Source organism: Lontra canadensis, unplaced genomic scaffold, assembly GCF_010015895.1.
Source record: "Lontra canadensis isolate GAN:19392208 unplaced genomic scaffold, GSC_riverotter_1.0 scaffold177, whole genome shotgun sequence".
Lineage (NCBI taxonomy): Eukaryota > Metazoa > Chordata > Mammalia > Carnivora > Mustelidae > Lontra > Lontra canadensis.
Window position 1 is genome coordinate 1,219,078 of NW_022631171.1, and position 13,711 is coordinate 1,232,788.

Here is a 13,711-nt window from a genome sequence, read left to right on the forward strand (position 1 = left end):
TTTCAGTTTGGTGCTGCCTGGTACAAACTGATAGTAACTCAAATAAGCTCTTGAAAATATTTATGTGCCTCAGTTTATCTTTTAACATTAGTAACTGAATGTGTTTTCCTCAAAATGCATGTGTTGAAGTCGTAAACTTCAAGTGATGGTATTTGGAAATGGGGCCTTCAGGAGGTAATTAGGGTTAGATGAGGTCATAGGGATGCCTTCATCATGGGATCAGTGTCTCCATAAGAAGAGACATCAGACACAAAGAAAGCCATCTGAGGACACAATGAGAAGGTAGCCGTCTACAAGCCAGAGAAAGGACTCTCGCCAGAACCCGACCATGGCAGCATCCTGTTCTCAGACATCTAGCCTCCAAAAGGATGAGAAATACATTTCTGATGATTAAGCCACACAGTCTATGGTATTTTGTTATGGGAGCCTAAGGTGATACTACACAATACCAATGAAGCCGCTCAATCCCACCACCAAAACAAAATATGATTAAACATCACTGGCAACAGAGACAAAAATTCCTGTGAACAGACAAAACACAAGAGCAAGCATGTTTCATTCCTCTCTCTCTCTCTCTCTCTCATCCCATTGGAGACACATCTGCAAAATTTGCCAGGCACTCCAATGTTGGGGGTAGGGGTCTGTTCTTCAGAGTTGCTCAGAGTCAAGTTGAGAAGCCCAGACGCAGACAGATGGTTTCAGTAAGTGGAATGACAGAGATACATCTCAAACTGCTCCATGCACCTGGAAGTGGAGGCTGATGCTGCAGCTCACAGAGAGGAGAGAGAGGTCTGGCATGCCATCTTACAACTGACACTTGTGCCCATCTTAGGCAAGACAGGCAAAGCACATTCCAGGCAAAAGAGAGAAAGACGGATTCATAGATTCTGAATGAGTCCCTTTCCTTCTTTCCACTCTTGATCCACCTGAAATTGTTGTCATTTTTCAGATGAAGCTGTTCACTTCTTGGCAAGATGCAGAACATGTCCCTCTGCATCACTGAGCCGAGCTGGTGACCAGGTCTGCTGTGCGTGGCATCTTCTCTGCACCACTCCAGCCCCAGACCTGTCATTATGCCTCAGGTTTCAGCAGATTCCATGAGTGCTCCGCTGTTCAGAGAGGCACAAATGCATGAAAAAAAAAATCAGGAACAATGCACTGAGCTGAGAGAAGATGGTACTCAGGTCACCTGGGATGGCCTTCTCCAAGCATCACCAGGGGCGTCTATCTGGCATTAGGGAGAAGAGGCAGGCTCCCCCTCATGATACGTCCCTCACATTATCTCATTAATACATCTGTTGGTGACCTCAAATTGCCTGATTATCAGTTATAGCATATGCAAGATATTCTTTGAGCTCCTTTGTAATTTCTTGACAATTGAGCTCCAGATTTGCTATTTAGAAATGACACAAGGGAAATAAGATAAAACTACACTGACAGGAGAAAAATAATGGTAATCATTAATGTGTTCTTTAAATTAAGTCAATATCCCATATGTTTAACTTTTTTTTTCCACTATAATAGGATCATGTTATATGTTTGGAGAAAATATACTACTTATAAGTCATCAGAAATAGAAAAAATATGAAATTTCAAAGGAATATCTTCAGTCTAAAACACAGTAAATGTTATGAACATCATCATTTCCAATCTTTTCTTTCCAAATGTGGATTAAACTTACATTTGCCCATAGAGATAGAGGAGTTCCAGTCAAAGCAAATCCTATTCTAAAAGATTATTGAACATGAAACACTTACTGCCCCTCGTGAACATTATGCTACCAGTCTGCCTTCGTTTGGGGGAAGACTTTGAGAAGTTTTTGCAGCTCACTAAATAAACTATTAGTTTAATGAAAGAATCAGTTTTTCCATTGTCTTTCACACAATAGCCATTTGCGGGAAGCTGACCTACTCTGGCCTAACAGTAACTCTGACTATTGATACCATGACACCTTTACAAAGTCCTCTAACTAACTATCCCAATAGCCTCTGTGTTAGTATTACCAAAGCAGACCTAATGTCAGTCACACAGGATTTCACGTATTTGTGATACCAGTGTCTAAATTCTTATGATAACTGAGCTTCAGGATTTTCCAGGTAGGTCAATTTTATTTTATTGCTCTCCCATAATTGGAAATTTTAAAAATAGCTTCAAAAGTGGCTCAAGTAATCCTGCCTCCCAGTGATTCCTGCCCTTCTGCAATCCTCTCTGCTTGAGAACGTGTGAGACCTACTGACTTTCTTCTAAGAAACAGAATACAGCAAAGGGAAGGGGATGTCCCTTCTGACATCAGGTTACGAAAGACTGTGACTTCCATCTTGATTGCATTCTGTTGGGTTGTTCTCACTTACTTGCACCAATGAAGTAAGCTACCAGGTGGTAAACTGCCCCGTGCAGAGCCTGATGTTGCAGGAGCTGAGCGTGGACTCCAGTCAGCAACCAACAAGGAACTGGTGCCCTTAGTTCACTTGAATTCGAGGAACTAAGTCTTGTCAACAGCCGTGTGAGGGAACCTAGAAGTGGAGCCTTCCCCGGTGGAGCCTTGAGATGACTACAGCCCCAGATGACACCTTGACTCAGCAGAGACCTTGAGCCCAAGGATGCAACAAAACTGAAACCAACTCCTGTTACCGTCACACAGTAAAAGTTATCTTAAATGGCTAAGTTGTGGAACACTTGTTATGTAACAATAAATAACTCACCTGTTATGCAATAATAAATATCAAGTCACAGGAGCCAAATAATAATAATAGCGCACGTGTAGCAAGAGTTTATTCTGTGTTGAGCACTCCAATGAGCCCTTCATCTGTCCTGCAGGTGAAAGAAAACAGATCAAGCTAACTTAAGCAAAGGGTAATAATATTCTCAAAATAAGATTTTTTTTTTAAGGAAGTTATTGGATCATGTAAATGAAGGGTCTAGGATTAGATCTTCAGGGACAGTGAACTGCTCAAATGATGTTAGGAATCTTTCTCTCTGCCTGCCTCTCTGTTCTGGTTCTCAGTGAGCTGATTTCATCCTTAAGCAGGTTCTGTGCAAATATTGGCAAAGTAGTGGCAACAGACTTATTTCTACTAGTTAGTCACCCCAGGGGAAAACAAGCAGTACTGCTTTTCTGATAGTTTTAGCAAAAGTTCTAGGGCTGAGCCTAATTGAACAATTCACACGCTTGACCTTGAGCAGTTATTGTGTGTGGGCAGGATGGAATTCACTAACTTGCCAGGTTGTGGCAGACCTGCAGCTGGATGCACAGTGAACCCTATGCAAATCACAGGGATTGAGGATGGGATAGATGTATTTTCCCAAAGAAAACTAGAGTTGTGCTCTTAGAACTAAATAGTGGACAAGAAAAAAAAAAAAAGAAGTCCACTCCATGCCACCTCTTCTCAGCCCCCTGTTCACACATACACACACACATACACGCACAAGCACAATCCCCTTTTTTCCATATATATACTTGTAGAAACGTTCCCACTGAACATATTTTATAATTTTATTTTTTTATAAACATATATATATATATATTTCCCCCCCCCCAGGGGTACAGGTCTGTGAATCTCCACTGAACATATTTTAAATGACATTTAAAATGTATTCACTCGGGGCACCTGGGTGGTTCAATTGTTAAACGTCTGCCTTTGGCTCAGGTCAGAATCCCAGGGTCCTAGGTTGGAGACCAGCACTGGGCTCCCTTCTCAGTGGAGAGCCTTCTCCTCTGCCTGCTGCTCCCCCTGTTTGTGCGCTCGCTCTCACTCTCTCTATCTCTCTCTCTTCCTTTGTCTAGTGCTCTCTCTCTCTCTCAAATAAACAAAATCTTTTTTAAAAATGTAATCACTGATTCTAAAGGAAAACAAACCAGAATCTTTTCTAGTCACTGTATCCAGCTGAGAGTCAAGGGTCAGTTGGTGATTTGCACTCCTTTCAGTCTGGTCCATGCATGCGTCCTCAAAGCTATAAACCCATGGTTAAGTGATACTTCTACCACAAACACTTCCAACACACAGTGATGAAGGAAAAACGAGGTAACTGTTTGGATCCATGACATAGACCAAAGACTGCCTATCCTACCAGTAGAGCAAGTGTGGGCCACAATGTGAGCTATGACAAGTTGGGCAATCTTGGAGAGCTCCCTTGTCTTGATCTTCCATGACTGTCTGAGATGGGCCCCTGTAAGGAATTCCCTCCCTGGACCTGCATATCATCAGCCTCATTTGCACGAAGGAAGAGTGTTGGTTGGGCTCCTCCAGGCTTAGGATCTGTCTGTTCATCTCCATTAACACTTACTTAATTGGCTGTCAATCCACCAGCTTTCTGCCACTCTCATGAGTAGCAACGAAGTCAAGGTCATCTAGATTAATAGTCCGTTAACCTCCCTCCTTCGATCCCACTCTGAACTGTTTTTGCTTCCTAGCCACAAGTCCCTCAGTCCTGCCTGTTGCACTGACCCTTTAGGAGATGTCCTTTTACTTGAGATAATGCAAAATAAATACATATTTGCCAGTAAGTGCTTTACTCAACTTTGACAGATAGTAAAATTCTTTTTCCAAGTTGATTCCTCTCACTGTAATCTCCAGAAACTTGGTTTACACAGAATGCCAGGGAAGGCTGATCAATGCTACTGTGCCACTATACACACACACCCCTCAAATACGAAAAAATAATTTTTACTAGGATCTCTCAAGAACTGAGTTTGCATTGCTTTATTAGCAGATCTAGATAAAGTTATCAAATTAAATTTAGGAAGATGAAGAATTTTCATAGAAATGATTGTTAACTAGAAAGACGTTTCCAAACACAAGAATTTTTGCAAACATGGAGAAAGTGCTAGAGAGAACTTAGCAATTTTTGAATGAAAGATTTCCTCCATGGTTTGATACCACAATAGATGTTGCAAAAATGAAAGCTGGAGCAAGAGAAAAATGCTGGTGGACCTAAGTGACATCATTAAAGAAAAAGAGAAACACGAATCATTTAGTTTGCAGAGTGGCTTTATTGATCATTTGTATATCTTCTTTGGAGAAATGTCTATTTAAACACATCACTAATTTTTAGTTAAATTTTGTTTTATTTTGTTAGTTGTAAGAACTCTTTACATATTCTGGATATAATTATTGTACTATGTATATTGATTTACAATATTTTCTTCTGTTTTGGGGTTATCTTTTCACTTTCTTTTTTTTTTAAAGATTTTATTTATTTGACAGACAGAGATTACAAGTAGGCAGAGAGACAGGCAGAGAGAGAGGAGGAAGCAGGCTCCCTGCTGAGCAAAGAGCCCGATGCGGGGCTCGATCCCAGGACCCTGGAATCATGACCTGAGCTGAAGGCAGAGGCTTTAACCCACTGAGCCACCCAGGCAGCCTATCTTTTCACTTTCTTGATCAGGTTTTTTGAAAATCAAAGTTTTTCATTTTGCTGAAGTCCAGTTTACCTGTGTTTTTCTTTTGTCCCTCATGCTTTCGGTGTTGTATGTAAGAAAGCCTTGCTTAAATCAGGGTCACAAAGATTTACCCCTACATTTTCTTCTAACAGTTTTGTAGTTTCATCTCTCACATATTAGGTTAAATTCATTTTGAGTTAGTTTTTTATGTGGTGTGAGGTAGAAATTCAACTTAATTTTTCCACCTCTAGTTATCCCGTTTTCCAGCACCATTTGTTGAAAAGACATTTCTTTCCTCTGTTGAATTATGTTGGCAACTTCTCAAAAATCAATTGATCATAAATGTATGGATTTATTCACAGACTCTCGGTTCTATTCTGTTATCTATATGTCTACCCTTATGCCAGTACCACAATATTAATTACTGTGAATTTATAATAAGTTTTATTAAGTTGTATTAAGTTATAATAAATATTAAAAGTTTTAAAAAGTTTTAAAATTGAGAAACATGAATCTTTCAACTTTGTTTTTCCTTTTATGAGATTGTTTTGGATATTCTGGGTTCCTTCCAATCTCATAGGTGAATTTTAAAATCAACCTATCAATTTCTGCAAAAAAAAAAAAAAGAAGCTGAAAGAAAATAAAAAAAGGAAGCTGAGATGTTGATAGGGATTGTGTCTGTTTTGTATACCAATCCTGGAGGCTTGGGGTCATTTTACAAAAGGAAATGTTTCCAGTTCATAACCCTCAGTAATACACACCTACGTCTTTACCTCTGTGACCCAGCAAGGCCTACTTGAGAATTAGGTATCCCTTGAGAGAAAGGTATTATGTTCTACTCTTTTGCATTCTGTTTAATAATCTTTATTTATAAGGCACTTTACAAATGTGAAGTACCATGTTAGAAGACAACTCTTGGCTTAATCACTAGATGATTAATTACTTCATTAGAAAAATCAGTTTAATCCTACATGATATCAATTAAGGTGTAATAATCCTGGTCTTAAGTTTGGGTATGAGATTAGTACACATTTCTAGCCACAAAGCTGACTGCTGCTGAAATGACCTTTCAAAAAACCTACATAGATTAAGTGGACCACCTGCCTCTGTATTGCATAGCCTAGGTACTAGTCCCTGTCACAACATGACTAATTCAGAATTTTACACAACGATCTATTCCCTTTGTCATTATATCCTAAACAATATATCTCTTATATCATTTCTTTCAATTTTGATTTAGGATTAAGTTTGAATTAAGAGCTCATTGCTGCCTGTAGGGGGCAGTCATAACATACCTAGACATTCAAAAATAGGAGGCTCTACCTGGAATAGAACACTAGCAGATAAACTGCTGATCCACAAAACAGATAATCCTTTTGCTTCAGATAGTGTAACTTTCCAGGGAGGTCCCCAAAGGACTGACAGATGGCCCAGCATCAGCCGAACGAAGAGAAATAGAGTGGACCCTGGGCTAGTGTTGTTAAAATCAGGTTGCAGGATTCATTTGGAACTTTATTGTAAAAATATGCCCAGTCCTTCCCAAGACAACCAAGAGTGCCTCCAGAAACATTTCTCCAGGCCATCTGCGTGGAAGCAATTCCTGCCCCTGCCTAGGGCTGAGGGATATAAAGCAAACATTCACCAAACCGTGGAAAATGAAGGCAGCACTAAGGTCAAGGTAAGACGATTTCCACAATCCATGACCCTTACTTAACAAAGAAAAGGTTTATCCAAAAAGAATATAAAACCATAAGCAAGCTTTCATAGTATTGTTCCTCTGTCTTACTGAGGATTTATCAAAATGTTTTCAAGCCAACCCCAAGAGAAAAACTAGAACCTTGATAATAATTATCAGATATGTCCAGTTTTCTCCAAACTAAACAGCTTCCCTTGTCCAGACAAATGCTTATTTATTGTTTGTTTGTTTGCTTGCTTGCTTGCTTCAGGAGGTAATGTTTTAAAAAAGCAGGAGACATAGTCATGGATTTTTCTGACTATTGATGTTCTGCAGTTATTGTGGCTCAGATGTTTTTCTCTGAAATAAAATTTATATCCCTTATAGTAATGAAAGACAAATTATAGACTGCTTTCTACAAAAATTGCTCAAGGAAAAAAAATGATAAAATAATACAAAAACATAAGAACATTAAGAAGCTAAGGGATGCTTTTCCTAAATTCATAGTTTTCTGTGGTGAATTTTCTAAGCATGAATTTCTACCAATAGATAACATTATTTCCCTGAAGAGTGACAATGTCCCTGCTCAGTGTAGTATCTTTGCACTTTAAGTCTGTAAATCCTCTTAACTATGAATAGAATCATCTCTAAAATGATATTCAGAGTGGAGGGGGATGGGCATGTGTTAATGCCTACCAATAATCAGAGCTCAGAATTACACACTGCAATCATACTACAGCAAACCTATTTAAATACTTTAAGACCAAAAAAAAAAAAATTGATCTGTCCTTGTGCCATGGCTCATATCCTGATAATAATCATGATTTATTGTCAGACATCTTATTTTAACAAATTGGCACAGGAAGAAGAAAAATGTAGAAAGGTACTGACCTTCAGTTTTGAGCTTTCAGACAGATGTGAACAAATAATATGCGATAATCCACAGCTCCTATTATCACCTGAGCACTAGGTCTTTAGGAAACTAAAATGAAATAGATACACTGGCTGGAAGTCCTTAATTAACAGGCATCTACACCTAAATGTATGGAACCCATGCAAAAGAGATTTCTGAAAGGTAGAATTTAGAGCTACTCTGAGGAAACAGACAGCAACAATAACTTAGGTATGTTTTATGTGTGTGTATATGTATATATATATATATATATATATATATATATATATATAATGTGTACACACATATAATATCAAAGTTCTAACTGTATTGAGGGGTATGCTTTAGACAGAATCATGGGCAAATACACTGGGAAAGTTTTTATGAATCAGCGGTATATCTTCCCATACCATCCTGGAATCAAATGCACTACCAGCACCAGGCAATCCAACCTGTGATCCTGACCTCACTCACCTAAATAAACAGGTTCCAGCCTGTACAACAGCAGGTTCGAGCAGTCAGGAGTGATCCATTTGGGTTGCTACTGGCCTCGCCACTCAATTTTGCCTCCTCAAAAAAGTCTTTTTATGTCACATCTGATATAGACACACATATAGGTGAACATGTTCCTCTTCTAACATATAAGGATGGTAGAACTCAATTCATTTTTATTCTACAAAGAGCACAGCGTCCTTACTATTTGCAAAACCTGGGCTAGGTTTCAAGAAAGAGAAAGATATGCTCCTTCTTCTTTGAGGACTTACAATATATTGGGAAAGACAAACATATCAACATATTATCAAATTATCATATTGTTGGCATGACTCATGTCAATAGTAGATTATATCTATGTGATTACATTGTTTTGATCAGGAAAGCAATAAGAAATAGAGATGATATATGACCGATATGGAGTAAAACAACTGAAAATGGCCTAATGAAAGAGTGAGAGAGATGAAATTTAAGAGAGAAGTGAAATAATGTTAGAAATATAGAAAAGTAGACAGGGAGAGCATGAGCTAGAATGTGTCTAGATGTCCAGAAGTCAGTGATAAAAACCTTCAAAAATCCTCCACCTAAACCTCACACATTATATAGATATTAGCTCAAAATGCATCATGGACTTATAAAATGTACAACTGTAAGTAAAATTATAAAACTTTTAGGAAAAAAATTTTAAATCTTTGTGAACTAAAGCTAAGCAGAGTTCTTAGACACCAAAGTATAGTCTATATAGAAAAGATTAGTAAATTGAACCTCAAAATATCAAAAATAAACTTTTGGTTTGCCAAAAACCCTGTTAAGAGGATTAAAAAGACAAACTACAGACTTAGAAAATAGTTGCAAACACTTATCTGACAAAGGCCTTATATTTAGAATATATCAAGAATCACAAAACTCAAGAATAAAATAACAAAAAATCCAACTAGAATATGGGCAAAGAAAATGAACAAGCGTTCCATCAAAGAGCATATACAGATGGTAAATAAATACATGAAAAGATAGTCAGCATCAAAGCCATTAGGAAAACACAAACTAAAAACCCAGTAAAGTATCACTACACACCTATCAGAATAGCTAAAATGAAAACCAGTGAGTGGTGCTTTGGTGGCTCAGTTGGTTAAGCATCTGATTCTTGATCCCAGCTCAGGTCTTGATCTCAAGGTCATGAGTTCGAACACTGCATTGGGCTCCACTTAAAAAAAAAAATTGACAAAAACCTAGTGCTGGCAAGGATATAGAGAAACTGGATCACCCATACATTCCTAGTAAGGACGCACAATGGTACAACCTGTCAGGGAAACAATTTGGCAGTGTCTTACAAAACCAAACATGCAAGGATCCTAGGGCCCAGCCACTTCACAATTGGGCATTTAGCGCAGAGAAATGAGAACCCACGTTCACACAAAATCTGTACACCAACATTCACAGCATCTTCCTTCACAACAACCAAAAACAGAAACAACCCAGAAGTCCTTCAACGGACGAATGAAGGACTGTGGTGCACCATACTATGAAATACTATGAAACAAAAAAAAAGAATCAACTGTTGATATACGGAAGAAATGAAATATTGATACATGTCCCTTGGATAAATCTCAAGGAAATGATACAGAGTGAAAGTCAAATACTGTGTGATTCCATTTATATAACATTCTTGAGATAAAATTATAGAAATTGAAAACAGATTTGTGTTGCCAAAGATTAGGATACAGAGAAGGTGGTGGATGTTACTACACAGGGGTAGAATGGGGGAACTTTGTGGTGGTGGAATAGTTCTTTATCTTGATTTCAGTGATGGCTACACAAACGTAGAGATGTGAGAAAATTCCTTAGAATTACACACACACACACACACACACACACACACACACACACACACACAGAGTGCTTGTAAAACTTGGGAAATCTAAACAAGCTCTATGAATTGTACCAATGTCAGTGTCCTGGGTCTGATACTCTACAAAAGCCATGCAGCTTCCATTAGGAAAACTGAGCACTAGGTGCCTGGGAACACTTTGCACATTCTCTTTTGGAACTTACTATGAATCTCTAATTATCTCAAAATAAACAGTTAAAAGAAAACAAAGGCAGTTAGACTGATGATACCAGCACAGTATTGCCTACATTTATTGTTGTGGTTCTTCAATTGTTCTTTCATTTGGGTCCTTAACCAATTTCACTGGGTCAGTAGCCCCGGTGTCATTAGACCTGTTTTAGAGATGAGAAAACAGGTTTGGAAATAGTGTTGGTTACATGTGTAAAATCGTCTGCGTGGTGATTTGAACCTAGGGTTTTGTTTTGTTTTGTTTTGCTTTTTTGGTACTGATTTTATTACTAATTCAATAGCTTCTGATAGTGATTTAGAAAGTAGGCTATAATTTCATAGGCTTGAAGCCAACGTTCTTTTTTTTTAATTTTTTTTTAAGATTTTATTTATTTGACAGAGAGAGATCACAAGTAGACGGAGAATCAGGCAGAGAGAGAGAGAGAGAGAGAGAGGGAACCAGGCTCCCTGCTGAGCAGAGAGCCCGACGCGGGACTCGATCCCAGGACCCTGAGATCATGACCTGAGCCGAAGGCAGTGGCTTAACCCACTGAGCCACCCAGGCGCCCGAAGCCAACGTTCTTAATAGTGTTTTCCCTGTGCGTTCAGCCCGAAGTGCCCCAACATGGGCCACTAATTTACGACAAAATGAATTAACACCTCCACCCACATAATCACACACCCATCTCCAGCAGAGTTTTTTTTCTCCATCAGGATTTTTGCTTCCTTTCATTTAGGACAACGAATGCAAGTGGGAGGCAGAGTATCCCCTGGGCCAATCACTCTTCCTAAGTGACAGACATGAGAGAGAAAACATTAAAGCCACACTGACAAGAGGTCAAATCCCTCTACCGATAGAGACTTATATGTATATGTCAGTGCATTCTTCAGTAATAAACATGGTCAGAGCTTAGACAAGAAAGTTTTTCCCACAAAATCATTTTTTTTAACCCTGAGATTAAAAGTCTCATTGTCTATGGACTAAGCCAGCCAGATGCCCCTCCAAAAAGCAATTTTTTGTATCATTCCAACATCAATGCACCTCTAAGAGCAGAGGCTTCTAACTGCTCACCTGTTCCAGACGTGTGATCCCTTGAGCAGCTGATCAAAGCACCTGTTTTAAGACGTTATATGCTAAAAGGAGAAAAATAAATGTCAAGGCCCCAAAAGGTAGCTACAAAGACAATAGACTTTTGTCCATTGTCCATTTTTATCCAAAAGGATTAAAAAAGAAGAAGAAAAAAAATCTTAGTAAAAAGGAATTGTGCTTCTGGTATCCAATACCTTAACATTAATGTATTCAGAAGAGAAAATTTGTCCTCCCACCACTTGTGAGTTAAGTTCAATAAGAAGGACAAATTTTGTTCTTATTTTTTTTAAGGCCCTCTGGAAAGAATTCTGTAGTAATTAGTTTAACACCTGAGATGCTGACAAATCTCTTCAGAAAAAGTTTCACTTGGAAGTTCATTGTGATTACATCTCCTACAGTTAGCAGGCAAATATTAATTGGCAATCCTCCCATACCTGCTGTAGGGTGTTCTAGATGAGGCAAAAAAGGAGTATAGTTATCTTTTATTATTAATAATATTATTATTGTTGTTAACTTTTTTGTTTCTTAAGTTCCACCTATGAGTGAAATCATATGGTACCTGTCTTTCTCTGACTTATTTCGCTTAGCACAATACTTCTTGACTTCCAAAGTACAGTGGCTGGGGCCACAGAGAGTCCTAATTATACAAAGGCAGGACACTACCACTTCAGTGGAAAACCCACATAGTGCTTCTCTTCTTACCTTATAATTTTCTGAATCAGTAAGTAACTGAAGATAATTGATTTATGGCAAGAGAGCTTTACAGAAAAAAAGTTATGTCCCAAGGATTACTCATAACCAAGTGTCACGGCAGCCCCGTGTCTGTATTACTGTCGGGAAATTCTGCCTACTGAGTCAGAATGTTTCCTGCTGCTACTGGCAGCTTTTGGCTGGCGTTGACTGTACCACCAAGGCATACTCCTGTAGAAAATAGAGGGAGAATTTTAATAATATATACCTGTGTTATATTCAAGAAGATGTTGCATTTCTGAAGTTAGAGAGGTGTCACCAAAAAAAAAGTAAGTTCTAATGGAGATAAGACATTCAGTCATTGATTTAAAAAGGGAGGGAAGGAGGGAGATTTAACAGCTGATTGGATGCTACAAAAATTAAGGTCAAAATAGAAAAATATATTTAAGAAAGTCGGTCATGGGGTGCGTGGGTGGCTCAGTCACTAAGCGTCTGCCTTCGGTTCAGGTCATGATCCCAGAGTCCTGGGATCCAGCCCCGCATCAGGCTCCCTGCTCACTGGGAAGCCTGCTTCTCCCTCTCCAGCTTCCCCTGCTTGTGTTCTCTCTCTCACTGTCTCTCTCTCTCATAAATAAATAAAATCCTTAAAAAAGAGAGAGAGAGAAGAAAAGAAACTTGATCACAATACGGAGGAGAAAGATAAAGAAACTGAAATTATGAAGACATAATAGAGAGGAAGGTCATATCTTGGAAACTCACTTTAGGGACAGATAAAGGAAACAGATAAAAGTGGAATCTGAGTAGCTGAAACAGCAATAATCAAGTTTTCTTTAAACATAATTTTATATTCCCAATGTAATAAAGATTTCAGACAATAATCTAATAAGACATACTGTATTATAAGCAAATTTAATGGAAATAGAACTAACCCTAGAAATACCCTCATAGAATGTTCAAATTTTAAAAATTAAGGCATTTCAGTAAATATCCAGAGGGGAAAAAAATAAGGTTACCTAAAAGGAAACAAGAAGGATTTTCACCTTATAGTCCTCACTAAATAACTGAAAATAATTGAATTAAGAGAGCTTTAAAGAACAAATTTTTACATCCCAAGAATGATTCATAAGCCAGTGTCATGCGTGCCCTAACTCAAGAGAAAGACATTTAAGATATGCAAGTGTACAGATTATGACACAGCCACACTTCCGGGATAAGTCACATGAAAATGTGTTTCAGAGCAATGAAAAATAAGGAAGCCACAGTTAGGAAGGATTGATGGTAATTATTGAAACAGTCACTCAGATGGAGATATTTGATGTAAAAAGGAACTGCAAACTGTGATTATTCTTTAAAAGTTGTGTTATATTCTAAAAAGAATGGAGAAATGAGTGAGGGACGAGTCTTACAGCTCCAAATCAAACTCACAGACACGAAGA

The 13,711-nt window shown here is 38.3% G+C and overlaps 1 protein-coding gene across 2 annotated transcripts in view; it reads left to right on the plus strand.

Moving 5' to 3' along the window:
- Positions 1–6,783: 6,783 nt before the first annotated feature.
- Positions 6,784–13,711, plus strand: part of RGS20 (regulator of G protein signaling 20) — a 75,639-nt gene continuing 68,711 nt past the window's right edge. The window contains exon 1 of one of the 2 annotated variants that reach the window (XM_032846591.1): positions 6,784–7,058. In XM_032846591.1, coding sequence (XP_032702482.1) covers positions 6,906–7,058 — 153 coding nt within the window. In that variant the 5' untranslated portion in view covers positions 6,784–6,905. The remainder of the gene's footprint in view (positions 7,059–13,711) is intronic. The other variant, XM_032846592.1, reaches the window with a different exon arrangement.